The sequence below is a fragment of the Alligator mississippiensis genome, chromosome 3, assembly GCF_030867095.1.
Source record: "Alligator mississippiensis isolate rAllMis1 chromosome 3, rAllMis1, whole genome shotgun sequence".
In the NCBI taxonomy this organism is placed as follows: Eukaryota; Metazoa; Chordata; order Crocodylia; family Alligatoridae; genus Alligator; species Alligator mississippiensis.
In genome coordinates, this window is record NC_081826.1 from 205,852,877 (window position 1) to 205,876,867 (window position 23,991).

At 40.3% G+C, this 23,991-nt stretch overlaps 1 protein-coding gene across 3 annotated transcripts in view; it reads right to left on the reverse strand.

Annotated features, from left to right (window-relative positions):
• The window catches only part of FANCC (FA complementation group C), a 143,601-nt gene that overhangs the window by 40,916 nt on the left and 78,694 nt on the right, over positions 1-23,991 (reverse strand). For all 3 annotated transcript variants that reach the window (XM_059724842.1, XM_006266606.4, XM_059724841.1), the window contains exons 5-9: positions 19,491-19,610; positions 15,158-15,222; positions 12,541-12,705; positions 7,940-8,096; positions 832-884 (exon numbers count right to left, since the gene is read on the reverse strand). In XM_059724842.1, coding sequence (XP_059580825.1) covers positions 832-884; positions 7,940-8,096; positions 12,541-12,705; positions 15,158-15,222; positions 19,491-19,610 — 560 coding nt within the window. The remainder of the gene's footprint in view (positions 1-831; positions 885-7,939; positions 8,097-12,540; positions 12,706-15,157; positions 15,223-19,490; positions 19,611-23,991) is intronic.

Below are 23,991 nucleotides of genomic sequence, written 5' to 3' on the forward strand. Positions count from 1 at the left end.
GGCACTAGAGAGACTATATCAAGGTATCTTGGAAAGACCGGGAGTTGGAAGAAGATGGACTCTGTGTGCTGTCTCACCATCACTTGCTTGAAGGAACATCATCAGATGTGTGAGAAAACAATGAAACAAGCCTTTCTCATGATTCTTGTTTTTCTTATACTTTCCTATTTGATTCTGTCCTATGTGTCTTCAAGTTTCTAATAGAAGTTTGCATCCATGTTACTTGTCAGCACTGGCCATCCTCTGTGGGATGCTACAGATGCAAAACATGCCTGCAAGGCTCTAAAGCCAAACTCAATAAAGCCCAAGATTCTCAAGTACAATCCATTAAAGGCTGTAAGGTTAAAAATTACTAACAAAATTAGACAAGGTTTTTAAAAAATGAGTGCAAAATATTTAGCTAGTCCTCAAGCACTCACGCTGCCATGGGTATCTACTTATTTAATATCATATTACTTTTAAACCACAAATCTGTGCCAAAGTATTAACCAAATTCTAGCTTCTATTTTTGGAGGCCGAAATATATTCCAGTTATTTGGATCAACAGCTCTTGCAAAATACCCTCTATACAAGAGAACTCAGGTGTATAACATTCACTGGGCTTTACAATATCTGATATGACACAAATACCTGTTATACTCATTTTATAGAGAGGAATACTGAGGCACCAAGTTCACTAATGATCACAAATCTAAAGAGCAGAATAACCAAAAGTAGAATCCAAGAACCCTAACTTAGTCTTCCTTGTTCTCAGCCATAAACCTTTAGATCAATGGCCAGTTTAAAAGTTTGTAATTTAATACCTTTCTTTGTAAAATTATCAAAACTTACTTGAAAATGTCATCAACTATTCTGAAGATAGCAGGATAACATGATGCTTTTGGCTATGAAAAAAGAAAAAGGAGTAAATTAGACACTATTTAAGGAGATGCAAAAATGTCACATTCATTATACAAGTGTGCAACATTGCCAGTGAATACTACTGTATTTTAGTTAGTACAGATCTTAGACAATACCCTAGAAATTGCTCACACCTCTCTCAGGATAATATCCCTTGAAAATTATTGTAGCAATTGAAGAACTGAGACTACCAGTAATAAAGACTAGACTGTTTAATACATGCACAAAGCTGGGATCTGGAACTAAGTACGGCAACTGTCACTACAAATACTAAGAGTGACAGATGAAAGAAAATGGATTACTACTCATAAAAGTCCTACTGGCTAGAGACATGAGAAAATAAGTAGCTTTTTCCTTCTTTTTATAGACAATCCATCTTGGATAAACTTACATTTTTTGGCTATGTCAACAAAATTAAATATAAAAAAACTAATTTTTCTTCTTTTATTTCCCTTGGCTCTGAAAATACAGCATACATTTTGGTAGGAGATTTTTCATGCTATCATACCCTTTCATGCATCTCAGGTAACCTAAAAATGTTTATTTACATCTTAGAGAGCAAAAGTATATTTTTAAACTAGTAAAGTTTTTACTCTTCTCTGCAGCGTGATGTAATGCCACCAACAAGATTACCACATTTTAAAGCAGTTATTATATGAACTAGTGAATCTACTATTGCATGTCTGAATTTTGTACATTTTCTTTTATACAGAATGCATAACTGTAATCATAAAATAACGACTAGCATAAACCTTTATTTGTATCTTTGTAAGCAAAAGTGATGCCTATGTTTTAAGACAATATGTGAAGATTCAATGAGCAAGCAAATCTTGAACAATACTGTTGAAAAAAATGTATCTAATAAAATTCAGTTTTATAGACTTCAGCATTCAGCTGTTGTAATGGCTATTATTTAAAGTGCCTGATGCTTCAATGCAGAGACATATTCTGTGCATATAGTTCAAGCTGCAGTGAAAGTGGGGAGTTACTTGAAAGAGCAACCGTCAAGAGGCAGGCAGCCATTGGAATAAATGATCTAGGAAAGCTTTGAAAAGATGAAGTCCATGTTTCTCACAGTTGTTTTTACCATATTGGAAAAATTAGGTGGCACCTCATTTTCATGATTTATCACTCATATTTTTTTTTGGTCATATGGCTGTAGTTAAGTTGTCATATTGAATGTATGCCATCTAGTGTTCAAGAGCATTCACAGCTGGCTGCCTAGATGTGTGAGAAACAGCATACAGCCTGCTTGAAGTCTCTAAACTTCAAGTGCTTGAAAAAAACAAATGGATGAATTTGGGGGACAAGAAAAATACTGTCATTTTAAGGTACTCGGACACTGTACACTACAAAATATAAAACAACCTTTTAGTTCTTTAGGCTAGCTATTCAAATGCATCTTTTTCCTTCTTTACAGTCAGTACATATATCTTTTCGAAACAACATCACTTCTATACTTATATACAAGCCCCATTTTAGAACAGGAGTGTAGGTTGTAGCTGTGTTGGTCTAAGGACATAGGCAGACAAGGTTCTTTGGGTAAATCCAATATCTTGCGTTAGACCAACTCAAATAGTTGGAAAAATTCTTCTTTGCAAGCTTTCAGGTACAAATACCCGATGAAGGGTATTTGTACCCAAACATTTGCAAAGAAGAATTTTTGCATCTCTTTGAGTTGGTCTAATAAAAGTTATCGGATTTACCCAAAGAACCTTGTCTGCCATTTTACAACAGACACTGAAAGAATTCATGCAGTTATCATCACTTCAACATACTTTCATGGACTAATCCATATGCAAAACAGTGGCGTACCATGGGTCTCCAGTGCCCGAGGGTGAATGTCTGCATTTGCGTCCCCGTGCCCCCAGGGACTATCCAAACAGGATGTGGGTCCCAAGGCAAATCAGCCTGTGCAGGGCCCCACCTCCCACCCCACGGCACATCTGCAAGAGAATTAGCAGCGCAGCACACCGGCCAGAATGACAAAAGAAGCCCACAACCTGCCAGGTGGGTGGGTGGACCACACACAAAACGCGGGAGGCACCCCGGCCTCTCCAGCTGGCACTCCCCACCCCCCAGGCCTGCACCCAGGAGCCATGGCTCCCTATGTCCGCCCCTCCCCCCACTTGGTATGCCACTGATGCAGAATTAGAGTTAAATACAATTTTTAGCAAATTAAGTGATCTAATGAGTAGTGTAGACAATATAAAAGTTTGGTGTTCTTTGTTGCTAAGGTGACTGTGCATTATGAAAGTAGATACATTAAGGGTTTCTTCAGGGACATGAACTGGATGGACTAGTAAAACAAATAGGCACCTGCTAGATGGCCTTTCCTGTAGAATTTTGCCTGTTTGCTGCAAAGTATACACTGCCTTGACAAGAGACACTGCTAGTCCTTTACTGAGACAATTGGTAGGTCATTGAACAGCAACTTTTGTGACGTGGAAGTAATAATAATTTTAACAATATTTAAATATTCCCACAATAATTCCCACCATATTCCCACAATATTCCCACAATAATTTTAACACATGGCCAGCTGGAATGCTGTTGTTTGTTGCAAGATACTTGCACATAACATGTGACAAATATAATATCTGCCAGGGGTCTATGCAAGCAACCCAGTGTTGTATCAATAGCTAGCACAAAACCAGGGGCACTAGAGGTTGTTTTACAAAGAAAGAAATTCTAACAGGAATCAGTGAAATTGCAGTTGCTATAAGAGCCTATATTTGTGATACCATCTGCTCATACTTAATAGAAATAAAGCTTTATCATTGGGTTCAGTGAGCACAGGGTCAAGCTGCACTGTGCTGTCAAACAATATGATGGGGCTTTAGTCAACAAACTATATTCAGGGGCTTCCCTGGAACTTCACAGCATGCTACAGGTGTCGAATCTTTCTTGTACTACCTGACCGCAGCAGTACAGTGGCAATTCAGACGCTTTTGCGGACTCTCACGTTTGTACAAGGAGAGATGGGATTTTCAGAATGCCATAAATTATCACCTTATCTTTTAAAAAGGAATCCTGCCTATGTCTTTGTGAAATTAAACCAGAACACCCCAACACCTGACCCCGCAAAACTAGCAGCACATCTTTGGGGCCTTTGCACCATTGTTTTAAAAATCTACCTAGATTGTGGGAAACTGGAACTGCACATGTGACTTAATGATCACACATTCAGATACATTGAATATAAATATATACACTGTGGAGGACAATGATTATATCCAGTGAATTTTACTTAGTAGGGGCACTCTGCAGGGATATCCAGTTGAAAACAAAATGGTCTTCTTTTTCCAACTTCTCACCTCGCCCACCTTTCTCTGTTTCCTATTTCACTGGAAAGTCTGGGTTTGAAAGGTTGTCTGGATCCAGCCAAAACATAAACATGTGGATCTATCAAATCAAGAAGCATGTAAGGGCATTGGAATAAGGATAATGCCCCAAGCCTCTGCCCACCTATATGGTAAACAGTGTCACTGTGTCACCTCAACAGGAGCTGAGGCACTACAACATTAACTTTAACTGGATAGAATAACAGACCAATTCAAGGACAAAATGTAGGAAGCTGGGGATGTCAAAAGAACTGTATGATCAAAGAGTAGTTTACAGAGCTAGGGATGACAAAAGTTTTCAAAGGTCTTTATCTAAAATTAAAAGATGCAAGTCTTCTTGTACTGTAGTTTTCAAATATTAAACATAAAGCATAGAAACAGACTAATATTAACCTTGGGACTTACCTATGTGCATAGGGACACTACAAGGCAGGGAAAACATGCAATATTTCTTTAAATTGAGGCAGCAAAACACAAGCATTTTAACTTACAAATTAAAATTTTAGTTTTAGTAAACTTCATAGCCGTTAGATAGATATGCAGACACACAGTATAACCATTCTGAAAAATGCAAGACCTCCACATTTCTGATGGGATAAAGAATATTTGTGTAGCTCATTTCATTTTGTGCAATGCATATAGCATTTATCTTTTGTTTTTATTACTTCTTAGTAACTGAAGGATATCTACTACTAATTCCAGCTTTTCCCAAAGGATGGAAATGTAATTAACTGCACACCATATAAAATACAAGTTACTAGACCATCACACTCTAATTACAGTTGGAATCCAAATATATAACAGTATTAGATATCAAGTTTCTTTCATAATAAAGCACAGCAGTTTTCTACTATCTGGGTCCCGTAGATCTCAAAGACATTTACCTACGGTTATGTCACTGTTCTAAGATATTTCATTTTGATAAATGAGTCAGATGATGTAATTATGAAAGCTTTTTCAAGTTACCTTTTTTATCGCTCAGTCACATTGCCAGTATTTTCTGTTGCTTTTTTTGTACCACCCTATTTTTATTGCAAGTAGGAAAAACAATCTAAACAAATCAGTAATGTTTGGCCCATCATTTCATACTGAAATTACCCTGAACTATAGAGGTCATATCCTGAACACTGCATAATCAAACAAATTAAACAAAACCCCACAGATTCCTAAGTAAATATTCTAAATATATTTTAACAGAATACATTCTTCACTAAAGTGCCTGCCTACTTATTATAGTCTAAATATCCCTGTAAAACTGCATGTAATAAAGGAATTAATGGACTTGCTGACCACTGCTTTGACCGTATCATCCCCGTTTCTGGATCCGAGCCCTTCCTCATATCCTGCTTAACTGCACTAAACTCAAGTTCTTGGTTTTCACCTAGTCAACTATGTAAAAGTCTTCTTTATAAACTGACCCTGAACATCTACTTGACAGGAGTTGTATACTACAGTCATAAGCCACACAACTTCTAGCATAAAAAGGCCCCCCTCTACATGTGCAGGTAAAGGCCCAATGGGATCTAATGCATGATTCACACAATTGTGCCTCCTGCCATGCCACATGTAGGATTGCACATTAGATCCCACCACACTGTACTGCTGGTGTAAAGGGAGTGTCCTTGCACCAGCAAGATGCAAGTTCCTGTGGCTGGGAGCCCCATGCACCCCAGCTGAGGTGCCCCACAGCCCCCCCCCCAGGACTGAGGATCCCTACTTCGTTAGTCTCCCTGCCCCAAGGGAGCATGAAACTCCCAAGGCAGGGAAACTCCCAGGCCAGAGGTTTGGCTCAGGGGCAATCCCCCCACCCCAGAGGCCACAAGGTAATCCCCCTATCCTGGGGCCATGGGAAAACCCTGGGGCTGGAGGATCACCATGATCCTTTGGCCCCAAAGATTTCCTGCACCCCTCAGATAGGGAGTCTGCTTCTGCAGCAATCATGCAGCCCCAGGGCTTTCTTGCACCCAAGAGCCCTAGGGATCATAGCAGCCATGATCCCTGGGGTTGGGAGGGGGGGAGAGAGGGAGAGGTTTGAAACCCTTGGACCCTGGGGATCGTGGCAGGCATGATCCCTAGGGCTCAGGGGTTTTACACTAGGCATGATGCTCCACTGTGGGATACCCTGCTACACGTGCAAATTAAAGCTTGATAGCAAGCAGCTATAAAGTTAGTACACATTTTCAAGGTCTAACTTTATAGCTGGTTGGAGCTTTTTATTGTGCGATAGCTACTTTGAACATGTAGCTGGTCTCCAGGTAAATGCACTATTACCCAGTTAAAGGCACAATACCTATAACACGCAGGGGACCTGATAAGTGGTACAAATCAGTAATTTGAATATTCTAGGACCTAAAGACTATAAAGGGATTATCACTCAATTCACAACTCCCTCTGGCAAGCTCTTGTGTCTTGATGCATCACCTCTTCCACACAAAGGAAGATCATCTGCCTACTTATGCCTTTACCCATGTCAGGTCTTGCTCAGACAATACGGGCTCTAAACTAATTTTTTAATACAATTAGTCCTGCCTCTTCCTCTGAAAGTCATCTTAAAATGCAAATTATCTGAGACAAGGGAAAACATACACAACATAAAATTCTCAGGGAGATGAGCATTAATAAAATACAACTATTAAATTAATAAATAATAATAACCTAAAGAGTAATATAGAGATTTGATTATTTTCTACACTGAACTGAGCTTTTCTGTAAACCATGTAAAGTGATTAAACACCAAGCTGTTTAGAAATGTGGACCAATGGATGAAAATACTGAACTATAAGGATAATGGGATAAGGATAATAAGAGAGACAACCCCTGCACAGACCAAAAAAGAGAAGTGAAAGTCTACAGAGATAGGACTTTTTATATCTTAGTTTGTGGAATATTCAGATACTTAAATACAGACCTAAGTAGTACCAATGCTAGCACTTATGTGGCTTGTGAACATGATACAAAATTCTTAAAATGACAACCTGAAGAGGTAATTCATGAAGAATTTTAATATAAAAATATTAAAGACACATCCATATGATATATCTATACATCCTGAATTGTCTGCTTACTTAAGGGGGTTGTTTTGCTTTTTACTGGTTTTTTAAATGGCATTCTTTATGGCCAATAACTGGCTGCTGAAACTGTAAATTTCTAAGTGAAATGGAGATGGAAAGCTTATTTATTAATAAATCCTAAAGCTAAAATTTATTAAAAGCCAACAAATGTTTTAAAATTAAGAACTTCTTACTTGAAAAAGCCATTAAATATGTAAATAACCACAAAATCCAATAATCCTCAAGAAGACAGTTGAGCGGCGTAAGCATTTGAAATACCTGATCTCCATTCAAATCTGACATAAAAAGGGACTTTTTTTCCTAATTCCCAAAGGGAGAAGTGGGTGCTTAGTATCTCTGTCAATCGGGCCCCAATTCAGTTTGCCTTCTCTTGGTCCTCTAAATGAAACCTTGAAGCCAAGAGAGACAGATGTGATCTGTTCTATAAGAAAACATACTGTGAAACTTTATGAGTAAGATTCACCTCTGGTTCAACTCTTTCTCTTCCCACTACTGCCAACAAGCTCTACACTAATGATTTGTCAATGATCACAGAGAGGATTTTTGTAGTGCTTATATTTGGGAATCATTTGGAGATCCTTCAGTACAAACGGTGATGTTTAATATACTAACTGTAATACGTACCAGCAATGAATCTTTTATGATACACACCACCTCTTCCAGTGAAGTTGTTTGATTAGAAATTAATCTTTCTAATAGATCCAATGTAGCTTTTTCAAGACTGGGTAGATGACGAAGCCACAGGCTGAAGACAGCTGATTCTGAGACGGCAATCTTCTTTCTAAATCAGAGGGAAAATATTGTTTTGTATGAACATAATGAATATATAATAAATAAATATTTAAAAGAATGGCATATAGCATTCAAGACATGCATACTTTAACAATGTTTTAGGGGAAAGTGCCTCCCATTTCTTATGCTCTTTTTACAAATGGCAAAACTGAGATAGAGAAATTAAGTGGTTTCCTCAAAGATCATATAGGAAATAAGTCACAGAGCAGAGATTAGAATCATAGTGTTCTACTTAAGTGACCATACTTCTTAAATGTGAGCACAGTTTTAAAAGAAATATATAACGAGAACTCCCTATTAAATGCCCTGAGCCTTTATTGGGAAGGGGAAGCATATAAATCTAATAAAGAAATAAATAATCTATAGGACTAATGAGCAGCATGTCTTGAAGACTGACAAATCCAGACTCTGATCAAGTCATAGAAAAAGGACATGTGGAGTATTAATATTCTGGAGCTCAGTTATTCTCAAAGATAACATTCCAACTTAAATCATCTTCATTTTAAACCAGAGGCTTGTTTCCTTAAGATAGGATTGCTCAGAAAGCTTCAGTAACTACAACAAGCAGAAGGGTCCTAAATAATTTTATTGCTGGCTATAATTCAACGCATTACCTGGTCTCTGCAGAGATGAGGAAACAAAGTAGACCAGCGCTTGAGCCCACCAACACTGACGGAAACCCTTTCATGTTTTAAGAGATAACTATCTCTTTTCACCTAAAGTGGCTTTCCATTATAATTCAGCTAAAATAAGATATTACATAATTAGGAATAAGATACTAAAGCAGGAACAGGTTATGGTGGGACACCACAATGTGGGTGTACTAGGCACAAGATCAAAAGTGTAGTACAGCAACCACATAAGAGGAAAAGATATCTCACCACAAAAATATACACACCAGAATATTTTTACAGCTATTATAAACTGAATATTAGATTGGTTTCAGATTAAAAGGTTTCTAAAAAGGTGTCATAGTATTACATCCAATTATGCAGAATTAAACAAAGCTAAGTTAGGATTAAAAGAGCCTTTATTACAAGAAGCATAATTACTGGAAAAGCAAAAAAGTAGAAAAAGGCTTAACATTTGTTTTACTTTGTTTTCTAATGTGTTTTATGACACATTAAATTAAACATGATTTGAACATTAAATATTTAGGATTCTGATAGTGAATGAAAACCTGTATATGTTTTATTGCAACTGTTCCCTGTATGCCTGTTTTACATAAAACTGCGCATCTCCAGAAATGGGGAAAAAACATTAAAAAATATCCTTTTAACTTGTGAAGCAATGTATAGTTTCAAAAAAGTTGCATAAGTAGCACTAATTACTACATACTGAAAGCAATGTACTGCAATATAACTGGTATACGACAATAAAGGGAATTAAGGCTGAAAAGCTCATTTTACATTCTTTTATCTTCTTTCCTTATTAATGCTATAATTTTTATTATTTAATATGCATTATCATTCACATTTTTCTTTGGATTTAAATTGCTTACATAGACAAAGCTGAACACTCCTCTTGTTTTTTTTTGGAAAAGGGCAACTTTGAAGCGCACACAGAAAAAATCTAACTCATGTCCAGGAAAATATTTCTTACACTGAAGTTAAAACCGTTCTTTCTGTCCTTGTGTCAGCGATACTTGAACATGCCACAAAGGACATCTTTGGGTTCTATACTGGGTTACAAGACACACTTTTTCTAGCATTTTACCGACAGCTAAATCATGAATCAAGCTTCTTGCACATCTAACTACATAAGGCTCTTAACTGGAAGGAAGAGGTTTTGAGTGTATCTGCAAAGTAGAGAACAGGGAGGTAAATACAGAGGGATGACTCCAGTGGAAAATGTAATTTAAGTCCCTTTCAGGGTACAACAACCTCAGTAAAAGGGCAGCAAGCTACCGCATCTCTTCACAGGGATACCCTCAACTACTTTTAAAGGCCCTAAATGAAAAATATGGCCTAAATCAATAAACACTGAATCTTCGGTTCATTCACACTCATATTAAGTGGAGGCAAAAATATTTGTAATGACTGATTGCCTGTTGACTCAGTGATGTTGACTCAGTTTGGATGGTCTATCTAAGGGCAGCTGTCCTGGGAAATTTTCCAGAATTTTTACCACTCCTGATGGAACACACTGATCTGAAGCCACAGGAATTGGACAAGTGAAAGACCACCCATTCTTTTGGACAGTATCTTTCACCGTGGATTTTTAGATAATTTTTTTCCAAAACTAATAGTTTTTATTAGTTTCTGATGAAGTGTCTAGGAACATGTGGACAAACGTAAGTTAGAAGTCATGGCCTTGCCATTAGCTAATTATCCCAGCTTTTAAATTTGCCATTGCTGAAGCCCTGGGAGAAAAGAATAGCTTATGACCAGCTGGGCATCTTAGAAACAATACACTGGCTTGTGTGCCTTGGTGAAAAGTATTGTTTGGGCCTTGTTAGGACCTTTCAGGAAAAAAGGGAAAAAAAGGAAAACCAAAGGTAAAAGAGTCCCAAATGACCCTTTAAAAATCTGAAGAGTTCACATAGGTTCCAAAAGTGTCTTTTAAAACAAATGTAACTTGCATTTATAGATCGCTTAGTGGATATCTGTCACTCTTATGTTGTTGACTTAAAAAAATGAGTTGTCACCCTTGACCTTTAGGTGACCTTTTCTTTGTCCCATGCACAGACCAATGAGCACCTTGAAGATAAAGATCAGGACCTTGAATCTGATACCTTCTAGGTGCAGGGGGAAGAAATTCAGGTAGAGCAGAGGAAAGGTCTGATGTTTATTCAGTAGCCCTCATTTTTCAGTCCAGTAGTATGTACTGGCTGATGCTTTGTAATAAGTGGATATTGACATAATCAATCTAGGAGGTAACAAAGATCTCTATGATCAGGGCCAAATCATCATCTGCTGATGTGGAATAGAGTCTCCTAAATAACTAGAGGAGACTCTCTTGCAGCAGGCAAAAAACCGCCCACGGGCCAGATACAGCCTGTCAGGCCATTCTCATTTTTGGCTCAAGAAAGGGAAAGGCATTAAGTGGCCCTCCAGCCGACATAATTACCCACTCCTGGACTAGAGATTATAGAATGTATTATTCATGCTATATGAAAACTTATTCTTGAAGAGTAATTCAAGAGTACTTGCAAACTAAGGTTTTGGTTAATCTATTTTGGTTGTGCGCCTTTAGTCAAAATCAGAGTGTATTGTGGCTGCTAATTCTGCTTTCCTACCAATAAAACTAGGGTGACTATATTTCAAGAACTGACTCACATGTGAACTGAGCAACCTCTCAGATTACTAAAATAAGAACCAGCTTCACATTAACCCAACCAAGACATGGGCCACAGCTTTTCACCTATGCCATAAGCATCTCAAGAAGAAATTAAACATCACCTGGGAAGGAATCCCACTGACTCATCACCCGAACCCTGTGTATTTGGGGGTTACATTGGACCAAAAACCTACCTTCAAAACACATGTAGAGAATATGAAAAGGAAAGTCTGCGCCCGCAACAATATACTTCGAAAGTTGGTCACCTCAATGGGGGGAGCAAATCTAGCAACATTACGAACCACTGCTATTGCCTTGTGCTACTCCACTGCACAATATGCATGTCCAGTATGGGAATGGTCAGTTTGTGCTAAGAAAATAGATCCAGTTCTAAACGACAGCCAATACTAAAGGACAGCTTATATTTACTGGCTGGCATTGCATCACCTGATTTCAGAAGAAAGATAATGAGCCAAAAAAAAAAAAAAAAAAGATCACAGCAGATGAAAGACCTCAAGCATCCACTCTATGGTCACACAGAAGTAACTAAATGGCTTAAAGTGTGAAAGGGTTTTGTAACCAATGTTGCACAGCTGGACATGACGGCTGATAGAGCATAACTGAGGTTATGGAAGGAAAGGTTATGCAAAATTAGGTGCTCTGAAATGCATCTGGAACCCCAGGAAGACCTTCCCAGAGGGGCTGATTTAGACTAACCAACATGGCTATGCCTGAATCAGCTACGCACAAAAACAAACATGATCAAATGGGGCTACTCTAATGACACAAATATATTTGAGTAGAGTGAAGTGCAGACTATGGAGCACCTGCTCATTTGCTGACTCCTTGATGAGATCTGTACAAAGGAGGACCTCGCTACAGCTACGGAAAGAGCCATCACTTGAGCATGATTCTGGAAAAGCATCTGGTTTATGACAAGGACACAAGATGGAGAAGGAGAAGGAGATTCCAATTTGAACTCAGCACACAAAGATTTTATTACAATAGAGTAGACATTCCGTTAATTCAGCATATAAATTAATTAAATGACAATTTAATTAATTAAATGACAGTTTCAATTGAATATAAGTCGGGGGGGGGGGGGGGTTGTTTTGTTTTGTTTTTTGGTGATCTGGATATCCTGTGTTCCTTACCTTAAAAAGGCTTCATTCACAGCTTCTAAAAACTCTGAGCTGAGAACCTCTTGTGATTTGCTTCCATGATGGGTAAGGAGAGCTTCTAGTAATGGAGTCAAATCAGGCAAAGTAATAAGAGGAACACAGAAAAGGGAAACTGTGTACACACGATCAGCTGAAATTCTGAACAAAAATAAGTTTTTTGTTAGAAAAAAAGTCAAGAGCTTGAAATTCTATAGTTATGATGTAAACAAAAGCTAACTCGATTCAGTGCCAAATATTAATAGCCATGTGCCTGACAGCAAAAAAACTGTATAAATTGAGTAAATATTTAAAGCTTTGCCTATTCTTAGGTGAAGAGTCAAGCATTGAGGTGAAGAGTCAATGCAGCATACTGCATTGAGGACTTCAACCAAGTTCTAATGCACTGGTGATATTCAACAATTACTCCTGGCCTGTTAATAATGAGTATTTTGCCCAGTTTTGTAAAGAACAAAAAAGTCTTTTTGAGAGAGGGTATGACAGTTTCATAGCTCCCACATGTATTTCCTAGGTTCTCACAGGACACAACCAAGGTGGTTTAAGGTCTCTGTGGTTTCATTTGTTTTTCTCCTTTCAGCAGGAATTACTCCTTTGCACAAAGCAGCATAAATCCTGCTGCTCTCAAGTATTTAAGCATAAACTATGGTGGTGCATATGGCACAATTAACATGTTAATCATGATATAAATAGCAACACGCCACATGTTCAGCCATAAAATAGTAAACCAGCCATAAATATGTTTCATATATCATACAAACCATCTTTGTGACAGGGGTGTATGGAGCCATAAACTGACCATGTGGCATTTCTCAGATCTGGGGCTGCCCCATCCTGATGCCAACAATCAGCTGAATGTTATCACTGGGACCAAAACAGCCTAGGTGTCGATGCTGATAATGCGTGCTGGGCACATGAGTTGAAAGGGATCTTCCCCCTCTCAGCCATGACATGTTTTCTGTCCTGACCTGCAGCCCTTATAGGAGCTGCGGGACAAGGTTCTTTAAAGTGCCAGGTTCCAATGAGTCCCAGCACTCATTACAACAAGGTACTTTAAAGAGCAAGGTTGCAAGGTTCCCCTTAAAATAACTGTGCAATTGGAATCAGTCCCTGATCCTGAAAATTACACATCCTGCCATGCAGGTGTGATAGGGAAGGATGCATGATTGTCATGATTAGGAATCAGATCCCATCGCTGCATTACTTTAATGTCTGCCAATGACCTCAAAGATCTACAGCTGGAAGAATGTGTAACACTTCCAGACTTCAAGAATTCAACCCTGCCTATCAAAACTGCACTTTTGTAAAAGGTTAAAGGTATGCCTCAGATTGATCCAAAGTGTAGGATTCATCTGTTATTTAAGATAAATTTAAAAAAATGCTGGCCATATGGCATACACAGGAGGGCAAGACTAGTGACTAGGGAAAAAAGGTTACATGAAGAAAACTGAAAGTAGGTTTTCCCGAGTTAATGTGCAATTCACGCATGTGAGTTTGCAGGCAGTAACAAGTGCAATTCAGGTAGCGATATTTTGCATATATAGTCCATCTGGTAAGAAAAACATCCATTCAAGGTAAGAAAAACACCCACTGGAAAATTAATACAGATGGATACATATCAATGTGTTTTCTACCAACTGGACTGAAGACAGCATTTGTAGATTCTGTTGATGTATGGTAAAAATAATATTTTCTTAAATGTTTTTTAAAAGATTATGGTCTATATGTCAAAATGCCCAGATTATATGGAAAAGCGGCAAGCATGTCCAACATGGTAAGGAAAACAATGAGTAGGCAAATTTATTGCTCTTTTTTCTGTCAATAGTGTTTATCAGCGCCTGTTCAATCAAATGCCCTTTCATCACTTAATTGCATATAAGCAGTCAGGATACTTATGTTGAGGAGGGCTTACTCACGTGAATTGTCCCATTGAGTTCAATGGAACTACTTGTTTGAGTTGGGACCATCCAATATGAATAAGGATTGCAAATCTGAACTCTCGCTAATTGTATACTAATGATGACAACTGCCCTTCTGATTTCAAATATTAAGTATAATATCTGCATTGTTCCTTTCCAGGATGATTAAGGGAAGGAAAGAGTAGGGCCAAACTGCACAGCAGCATATGTAAAGTATTCTGTAGAAGGCAGTCAATCTGTACCACCCTCATGCCATTTTCTATCAAACAGAAATCTAAAATATAAGCATGACAGAACCTCCAACTGAAAGTGAGCAATCTCTGTCAGTTTAACAGTTCCAAAGTAATTACTATTCAGTCTTAAAAAAACTACAATCTGATTCAAAACATTAACATGAAAAAACCCCTTTTCCCTCTAGTAACTCTTAGGTAATTATACTAACTTTTTCCAGCTATAGGGGGTCACACAGCACCTAAAAATTGAGGTTATCTGTAGGTACCACTTAACTAACATGTCCATTACAGAAAATATATACAATCATGACTCCATTGAAATACATTTAAAATTTCAATTTTGATCTAAATACTATACTTGCATTCCCAAGATTTTATAAAAAAGATCTCACTTTAACAATCCATACGAACACTTATTGGAAATTATGTTTAGATAACACCTACCTCCCTTGAATGTTAAATCCAGTCAACCGATTTCCCCTGAGTTGTGTCACTAATGATAAGACCATCTGTTAAACAAAATCAATGACACTAAAATACATACATGCTGCAAAATAGGCTGACATGAGTTGCATTTTTCTGTGTATGAGTGACATTTCCGTGGAAGTTAGTATTTTCCCCTGTAGGCTCAATTTTTTAAAATATTTTTTCCTTGGCCAAGTAAAAGCTGCCCAGCCAATTAAAAAAGATAAATTATATTGCAGAACTTTTTGCAGAACACCAATGATACAAATTTCCCATCAGACACCTAGAAAATAAGTGATTTATTACAGTACTGCTTTCCCAAAAGTTGACACAAAACCAACTTTTAAAAGTGTCACTACGTATTTAAACAAGTTTTACCTATTAAATGTCTTCATCTTATGAAATATTACTTCCATAATCTTAATAAATGAAAGAACAGGCTCCCTAAGATTTAGGGCTCAAAGAGCATTGAGAATAACAGCGCTTAGAGTCAGAAAGAAAGCACACAAAAAGTTACTTTCTGCCAAACAAATCCCACATCAGCCACATCCAGATGAGCAAGCACATGACTGTTGCGGCGTCTCAAAGCAGTTTGAGACACTGCAGGAAGCACGCTAGGAATGAAAAAATGTTCTCTGTGCTGCATATCTGCAGTGCACACTCTAAGTTTGATACTGGGAAATTCTGATATAAAAAAAGATACATGCTAGGAAAAAGCGGTGCAGGGCACGTGCCGGGAGCATGCCCTGAAGCAACCAGAGGCTGGGTCCTCCAAAGAGACACTCTATAGCACCTGGTCAGAGCGTCTCTATGCCTGCTGGGTACCCCTGCTGCTCCAGCATGCTGCCTCAGTGTGCTGGAGGAAACAGAAGCAGGGCAATGCTGCCAGAAGTGTCTCGGAGCTGCCTAGGACCCAGGCCCTGCCCCTGGTAAGCAGAGATGTGGGGGTGGGGGGACTGTGGGTGTGGGGGAGTGTGTAGAAGGGGTGGGTCCCCATCCTCTCCCAATGGCACACAGCCCCTGCCACAGCAGTAGCAGCCAGCAGCAGGCCATCGGGACATTCATGGCCTGCTGCTGGCAGAGAACCCCAGAAGCATGAAATGCCACCCAAGACTCGGGGACTCCAGCTGGCCCAGTCCGCTGGTGCACATCTTCAGGCAGGATCAGGCCGGCTTCTGCTTTCATGGAGCTCCCCCAGCCCAGTGGCATGTGGCTCCTGCCTGCAACACCAGGAGCCCTGGGTGATGGCAGGAGCCAGCCCAGTCCTGTGTGAAGGCGCATGCCAGTGGGCCAGACTGGCTCCATGCACCACATGGAGCCCCCAGGTCTCAGGTGGCACCATGTGCTGCCAGGAGTCTCTGCCAGCAGTGGGCCACGAGTGCCCCGACAGCCCGTTGCTGCAGTGGGGACTGTGCACCATGGGGGCGGCTGGGAGACCCACCCCTTCCCCACAGTCCCCCCACCCACAAACTCCCACAATTCACCCACAAACCTCACATCCCTCAAGCCCCCTCCACAAACCTCACCCCCACAAATCCTACACCCAACCACAAACCCTGGGGCCCTGCCCCATGCCCACGTCAGTGCTGGGACATGCGACTGCAGGCTGCAGGAACTTCTCATTCTAGGAAACACTTGAGGGGTGTGATGGGCTGGGAGAAGGGTTGGAGGTGGTAGCAGGGTTGTGTGTGAAAGAGACAGGGGTCAGGGATGGGGGAGTGCTCCAAGTAGGAGAAGCCACCAGAGCCAGGCTTAGAGCAGGGGCACCAGAAGACATGACAGCAGTGCCGCACAAAGGCCAACTGTGCAACCACGGCCCACTGGCAGCTGGCCCAGAGGTGCAGAAGGTTCTACTACAGTGCCCATACTACAGCCCAGGTGGCTGTGCGGCCCCTATCTGGGTCTGGCAGGTGTGCAGCCATGGGGTCACAGGTCCAAGAGGGCGGATGCTGTTGCAAGTGGCAGCAGGTCACAGCCAGGCAGCAGCCTCCACTGCCAGACTGATGCAGTGGGTAGAGGGTACAGGGGCCACTCAAGGTTAGGGCTGCTTCAGCAGTCCAGCTGGCACAAGAGGTAGTATCCCCAGATACCAACTGGCTGGGCCTCAGAAGCTCCTGAGGGCAAGTAGCCCTGAGCTGCTCACCAGGACTTTTTATACTGTTGGCGCCAGCACAGGTATGGGACCCAGCCTCTAGCTCCCCCTGGCTGAAGATCCAGGATGAGCTGGGCAAGGTCAGTTTGCCCCACGTGGCACAATTTGCCCCACACCAAAGTGCATGTTCAGGCACATGTGCTGAGGTACTAATCTCTAGCACAAATTTGTGCTCTTGCTACTTGAGCTGCTGCAAGCGCACGTGCCCATAGATTCTTTCCAAATTTCCAATGAAACAAAAAAATCTTTCTTAGCCTTTACTCTAGGGACAGGATAACAAAAGAATTTAAAACAGCTCATAGTGTCTACGAAATCTATGAAAAAAAAAAGAAATAAAATAAAATATTCACATCAGTATAAACTAGCCAAAACTCCCTCCACAACCCCCTTTGTCACGTTCCATTTTAGCCTTCTCCCTCAATAGACTGTGGCTGCATACAAAATATTAATTTCTAGCTGAGCAGACAGAGTAGCAGGGCAAAGCAGCCTCCTGTTTTCTTTGCACTTAGAATCATAGAATCATAAGAAGATGAGGGTTGGAAGGGAACCTAGGAGGGCACCTAGTCCAACCCCCTGCTCAAAGCAGGTCCATCCCCAGCTATATTCTTCCAGGCAAGACTTTGTCTAACCGGGTCTTAAAAACCTCCAAAGATGGAAAGTCTACTTCCTTCAGGGACTCCAGAGTGAGAAGCAGGCAGGGGCAGCTCTGCTCCCTGCACTCAATTCCCATGGTCCAGGAGCCAAGCAGATGGAACAGTGAGGCAAAGCCTTCCCCCACTTCTTACAATGGGGACTCCTGTTTGTGAGGAGCAGGTAGGGAGTAGCTGTTATCTCCTCCTCTCTGGGTCTTTGGAAGGAAAATAAGCAGCAGAACCCTACACCTTCTCCAGATGGGGGTGACCTTGGTATCTAGAAGGCATGGAAGCATGTGGCCACAGCCCTCTTGGTCCTCAGGAGGAGTTAAACCATGGGAAAGTGTGCAGACATTTATTGTTCTGGAAAAGGTCTCCTGGGAGCGACTTCTACCTTGTTGGAGTTGGGATATTTTTCTCCTAGAATGGCTATTCTTGCTCGCGGAGAAAAAGCTGGAACGTCTGTACACTCATGATTTCTACCGGAAGAAATAGATCCATCTGTATATGGAGATCTCAGAACAACAGCAAAATCTCCCTATGCCTGAAGAAGAGTATTTGTGCCCAAAAGCTTGCAAATAACTTCGTTCCAACTACTCTGTTGTTCTAATAAGATATGTCACATCTACCCAATTTTTAAAATTTTTTTTGTTATCCTGTCCCTAAAGTAAAATCTAAGAAAGATTTTTTGTTACATTGGAAATTTGCAAACTGGAGGAAACCTATGGGTGTGTCCACACATGCAAGCACATAAGCTTGCAGCAGCTCAAGTAGTAGCAGCAGCACACATTTGTGCCTGAGATTTGTGACTCAGCACACATGCCTGAACATTTACTTTGGTGCCTGCCTATGACCTGAATACCACATTCATTCAAATCCAAAACGACCCTGGATTTAAGTCAATCCCCCAATAATTATATTCTATATGTGGAAAATGTATAAATGTGTTATACTTTTCCATGAATAAAATATAATTATTGGAGGATCATCTTAATTTCGTCCCTGGAGCCAACACTGCTGCTACAGGACTGAGCTGGGCCATGTTCCATGCCCCACATTGGAGTAGAGATGGAGCTTGCTGGTGCCAGAGCAAGGAAGGGGGGGGGGGGGAGCGGAGATGGGGAAATAGGGAAAAGGGGGAGAAAACATGGGGAGCCCCCAAGCTGCAGGGTAGGGGAGAGAGGCAAGGATGCAGAGGCGGTGGGGGAGGAGACTTGGGGGGGATGCAACAGCAGCTGCAGCTCTGTTTCCAAACTGGGTTTGGGGCTGGAGCCGGAGCTGCAGCAGCCCCAGGTTCCATTCTCCCTGTCCCCCACTGCCTTGTACACCGTTCCAAGATGAGGGGCTTCTTGGCCCCTCTTTGTTAAATGGGGAAATAACCCATGTCTTGGAAGGAAGTGAATACAGTTACTAAAGTAAGAAAAGATAAAATTTGCTGCCTCTTCTTTAGAACAATGACATTTTCATGTACACACATATAATCTGGTAAATTGTTACTAACGCAATCTCCACTGCACTAAATACTCACATTTTCAACCAATTTCTCATAATAATCTTCAGAGGTGTAGCCAAGAACTGAAATAAAGTTACTGGTATCAGCTTCCTTAGATCCCCATGGAGAAGATGAAAGGAGATGGCACAACAAAGTCTTGAAGAAATCAACAGAATGAAAAAGAAAGAAAGAAAAAAATAAATTAAAACTTTATATTTTTACCAACCATTTGATATTGCTGATTTTTCTCCATGTTATAGGTCACATCCTCTGGTATATGGCCACCTTACACCACTTCACCAGCATGGTTTGGACAAAGAAGGGGTCCTGGGTTTCTCAGGAAAGACAATTTTGGCTGCAATGGCTTACTATGTCTCATAATTACACCAGTGCTAGCAAAACAAGAAAAGAACAAGATGCCACTAAACTAGACTGATCAAGGTTTTAGACCCCTGAAGCCATTCCAAGTTGGTATAACTTAGAATAGCCCTCAGACTGTTCTAACACAGTACAAACCTGAAAAATTCACACAGTAGCACCAGGGTCAGAGCAGAGCAAGAGGAAAATTTATGTTAGCTTTTCACACTGCTCCCTGAATTCTGCTCAGTGTATTTTGGGTGTAATGAAAGATCTGATCTTATATTTTCATTCCTCTAGCTACAAAGATGATAACATTTACATCTTTTCTCTACTAAAATGTTTTAAACAAAATTTAAAAAGTGCTAGAAAGATATCCAGAAAAAGAAAATGTGAACAAATAGTAATATGAAGTCATAAAATCAAGTATACATTTGTAAAAGTACAACAGAAAGTACAATGGCCCTGGCCAAGTCTGTGTGGAGCAGTCTATGCCCTTATGATTCTGTAGGTGGCATTCTATGCCCTGAAAAGAATGGCCCAGCTACGTTCTACAGGACATGCTGTATTGTGGCCAAATCTCAAAAGCAAGCTCCAACCTACCTGAGGTCACTGTATATTGCATGACAATTTTTAATGGAAATAGGCTGCTCATTCCATTATAATAAGTTCTGTTTGGCACATATATTTATCTTGATTCAATTTCTTATAGTTCATTTAATATCCTATTCTCAACTGGTGTATGCCAATGTAACAAAATACTGAGCGTTTTACTTCAGAGGAAGATGTCAGGTGTTTGCTGAATCAGGGCCTTACATATTATCACTGAACTGATAAAAAATTCTAAATGACTGCTGCTATGCCAGGGGTATCAAATTCATTTGCCCCTGTGGGCCAAATAAGTAGTACATGGCCAGTACATGGGCCACAATGAGCCCACAGACCTCTTTATTCATCTCTTTCTCCCTGCATGCTGGACTCAGCACACATGGTACTAGCTCCGGACCCATGCTGCACACAGCAACATGCGTTACAGGTTTTGCGTGGAGCTGGTCTGGTATGTGCCATGTGTGGATCAGCTCAGACCCAGAGGTAGCATCGGGAACTGAATGATGGGGTTCTGCAGACCAGATTCCACCCATGAACTATATCTTTGACACCCCTGTACTACTTTAACGAGTATCAAAGCTCGGTTTTGCAACTGAGAGAGCCAAGATTAGAAGACAATGAAAAACAGACTTTTAATTAAAATAAGTATTTTGAAGGAAAGTACAGACCCAAGTCCCATGACCTCTATTGTCTTGGGCATCCTTATCTACTTTATTTTTATGTGAGGAACCTAATCCAAGATTCTAAGCTAAAAAGAATAAAGAGCCAGTCTGCTCACTTCTGCTTTCAGAAATCCAACCCAAATATTTATATGTACTTTTACTGGACATCCTTAATTAACTGGTTCACTGGTCCTCTGGAATTAAATGTGTGTTGTACTTGATGTACTATTTATAAGAGATAACATACAATCAGTAAAAATACACTAGCGCTCTAGTGAAGAAAATAGAGATAAAGAAAATCATGAATATCAAGACAAAACCTGTCTCAAGTGTTTGTATAATTTGTATTCTTTTCTACATACTTTTACTCTGCTGCAAATTTCGGGTGATGCCTGGACTACTTGTTTACAAAGATTTATTTTATAACCTTTGTAGAAAAAGTAGCTGTTCTACTGCCATCTAGTGACAGCTTTTCATAAAACTAAGATGAAGGGAAAAAACACTATAATGATTATTTTATACAACCCTTTTAAAGAAGCAATTAAAATGTATTTTTCTCATTTCAAAGGATAAAAAGATAGAGGTATTAAAAAGGAACTTCATAATAGGTGAGCTTCCAAATATAATCATAGCAATTTACATACATCTATTAAATCTTTACAAGTTCCAATGTCTCCATAATTATGCTGTTAATATATATGTAAGAAGTACAATTACATATAACCTCATAATTACATTTTGTGTTTAAATTAGCTGTTAGAAAGATACCAAATATTCAGATATGTGTCCGCCTGGAAACTGGAAGGATTAGCAACTGGAACGAGATAAAGGGTGAGACAGCCAATGGGAATGCAAGTTGAGAAGCTGAGGGAGCTAGCAAGCTGGTTTTGGGAGAGCTGGCAAGACGGTTAGGAAAATAAAAAGAGTGTCTGAATGCTCAAAAAAGATTTGCAAAAGGATTTAAGACCTAGGAAGAGCAGGTAGTCAGAGCTTTTAGGAAGGATTTGCAAAAAACTTAGGCTAGTGGTTCACAACCTTTTTAGAATCATTAAAAAGTAAGGTTGGAAGGGATCTCAGGAGGTCATCTAGTCCAGCGTTTCTCAACCCCTGGGTCACGACCAAAAAGTGGATCACAAGAGTATATGAAAGGGCGGTGAAATGGATTCTCCTTTAAAGAAGGAAAACATGGGCTTTTCCCTTGCAGGCTGGCAGAGTTCCAGCCTACAAGGGGCAACTTGGGGCACCTCATGCCCCATGCCCCCCCCCCCTTGTTCCACACATTGTGGGGCTGGGGGCAGTGGGTCAGGAGTGAGGGGCAGGGGGTCAGGACTGGTTATCAATGGGTCCTGGTAGAAAAAAAGGTTGGGAACCACTCTACTCCACTGCTCAAAGCAGGACCATCCCCAACTAGATCATTCCTGCCAGGGCTTCATCTAGATGGGTCTTAAAAACCTCCAAGGATGGAGATTCCACCACCTCTCTAGGTAACCCATTCCAGTGTTTTAACAGTCTCTTAGTGAGAAAGTTTTTCCTAATATCCAACCTTAACCTCCGTTGCTGCAACTTGAAACCAATGCTCTTTGTTCTGTCATCTGCCACCACTGAGAACAGGGGTTGGCAAGATGCGGCCTGTGGGCCAGATTCAGCCCTCCAGGCCATTCTTCTATCTGGCCCGCGGGACCCCTAAACATTTTAGAAAATTAATATTTATCTGCCGCAGGCTGCCTGTCATGCAGCCTTCGATGGCTTGCCAAATCTCAGTAAGCAGCCCTCTGTCCAAAATAATTGCCCACCCCTGGAGCTCCATCCTCTTTAGAAGCACCCTTCAGATAGTTAAAAGCTTCTATCAAATCCCCCCTCAGTCTTGTCTTCTCTTCTCTTCTCTTCTCTTCTCTTCTCTTCTCTTCTCTTCTCTTCTCTTCTCTAAACTAAATAAGTCCAGTTCCCTCAGCCTCTTCTCAGAAGTCATGTGCCCCAGCCCCCTAACCATTTTCATTGCCCTCCACTGGACTCTCTCCAACTTGTCCACATCCTTTCTATAGTTGGGCACCCAAAACTGGACACAGCATTCCAGATGTGGCCTTACCAGTGGAGAATAGAGCAGAATAATTACTTCCCTTGATCTGCTGGCAACACTCCTACTAATACAGCCCAGTATGGTGTTAGCCTTCTTGGCAGCAAGGGCACACTGTTGACTCATATCCAGCTTATTGTACACTGTAACCCCCAGGACCTTTTCTGCAGAGCTGAAAGGTAGACTCAAGGTACCCCTTGGAAAATGTCAGCTCTTAGTAGTCACTTGATTTGTAACTAAAGAAAAATAATAGCATAATTCTTCTGCTGCAAAGGACTCAGAAAGACCACAACAGGTCACAATGTTTTTAACACTATGGATTACTATTCAAAATCTCTGGGTTTATCTTGTGAATCAAGTTTGCACACCTAACAGTGCTATCATGTCACAGCTCTCTGCTTGAGAATCACTGGGTTAGGCATACAGATTGCGTGGAGTCAGTAGGTTATCAAGGGATAGTAATTTGCATATTCATTTGTAATATACTAAAATAGATTGTGGAGGTTTCCCCCACACAACTGCATTATTATGAGGATGAAATCAATCAAATACTGTCTATGTTGATATTAGATTCAAAAATCATTTCCACATTTCTCCTCAGCACTCATAAGACTATGAGTTCCTTGATTCCAAGGGAGGAAAAAAAAATTATTGCATGTTACCAGAGCTGGAAAATAACATTTTCATTAATCAGCATATCAAAAACCTGCTTGGGTTATTCCAAGAAACACAAAAAAAAGTTTGAAATGGCCAGTAAACATCAGAGAAACAAAAAAAGGAAGAGATAATAGAGCCAGCAAAACCAGAAGGAAGTTCAGAATAGATGGATGGTTTA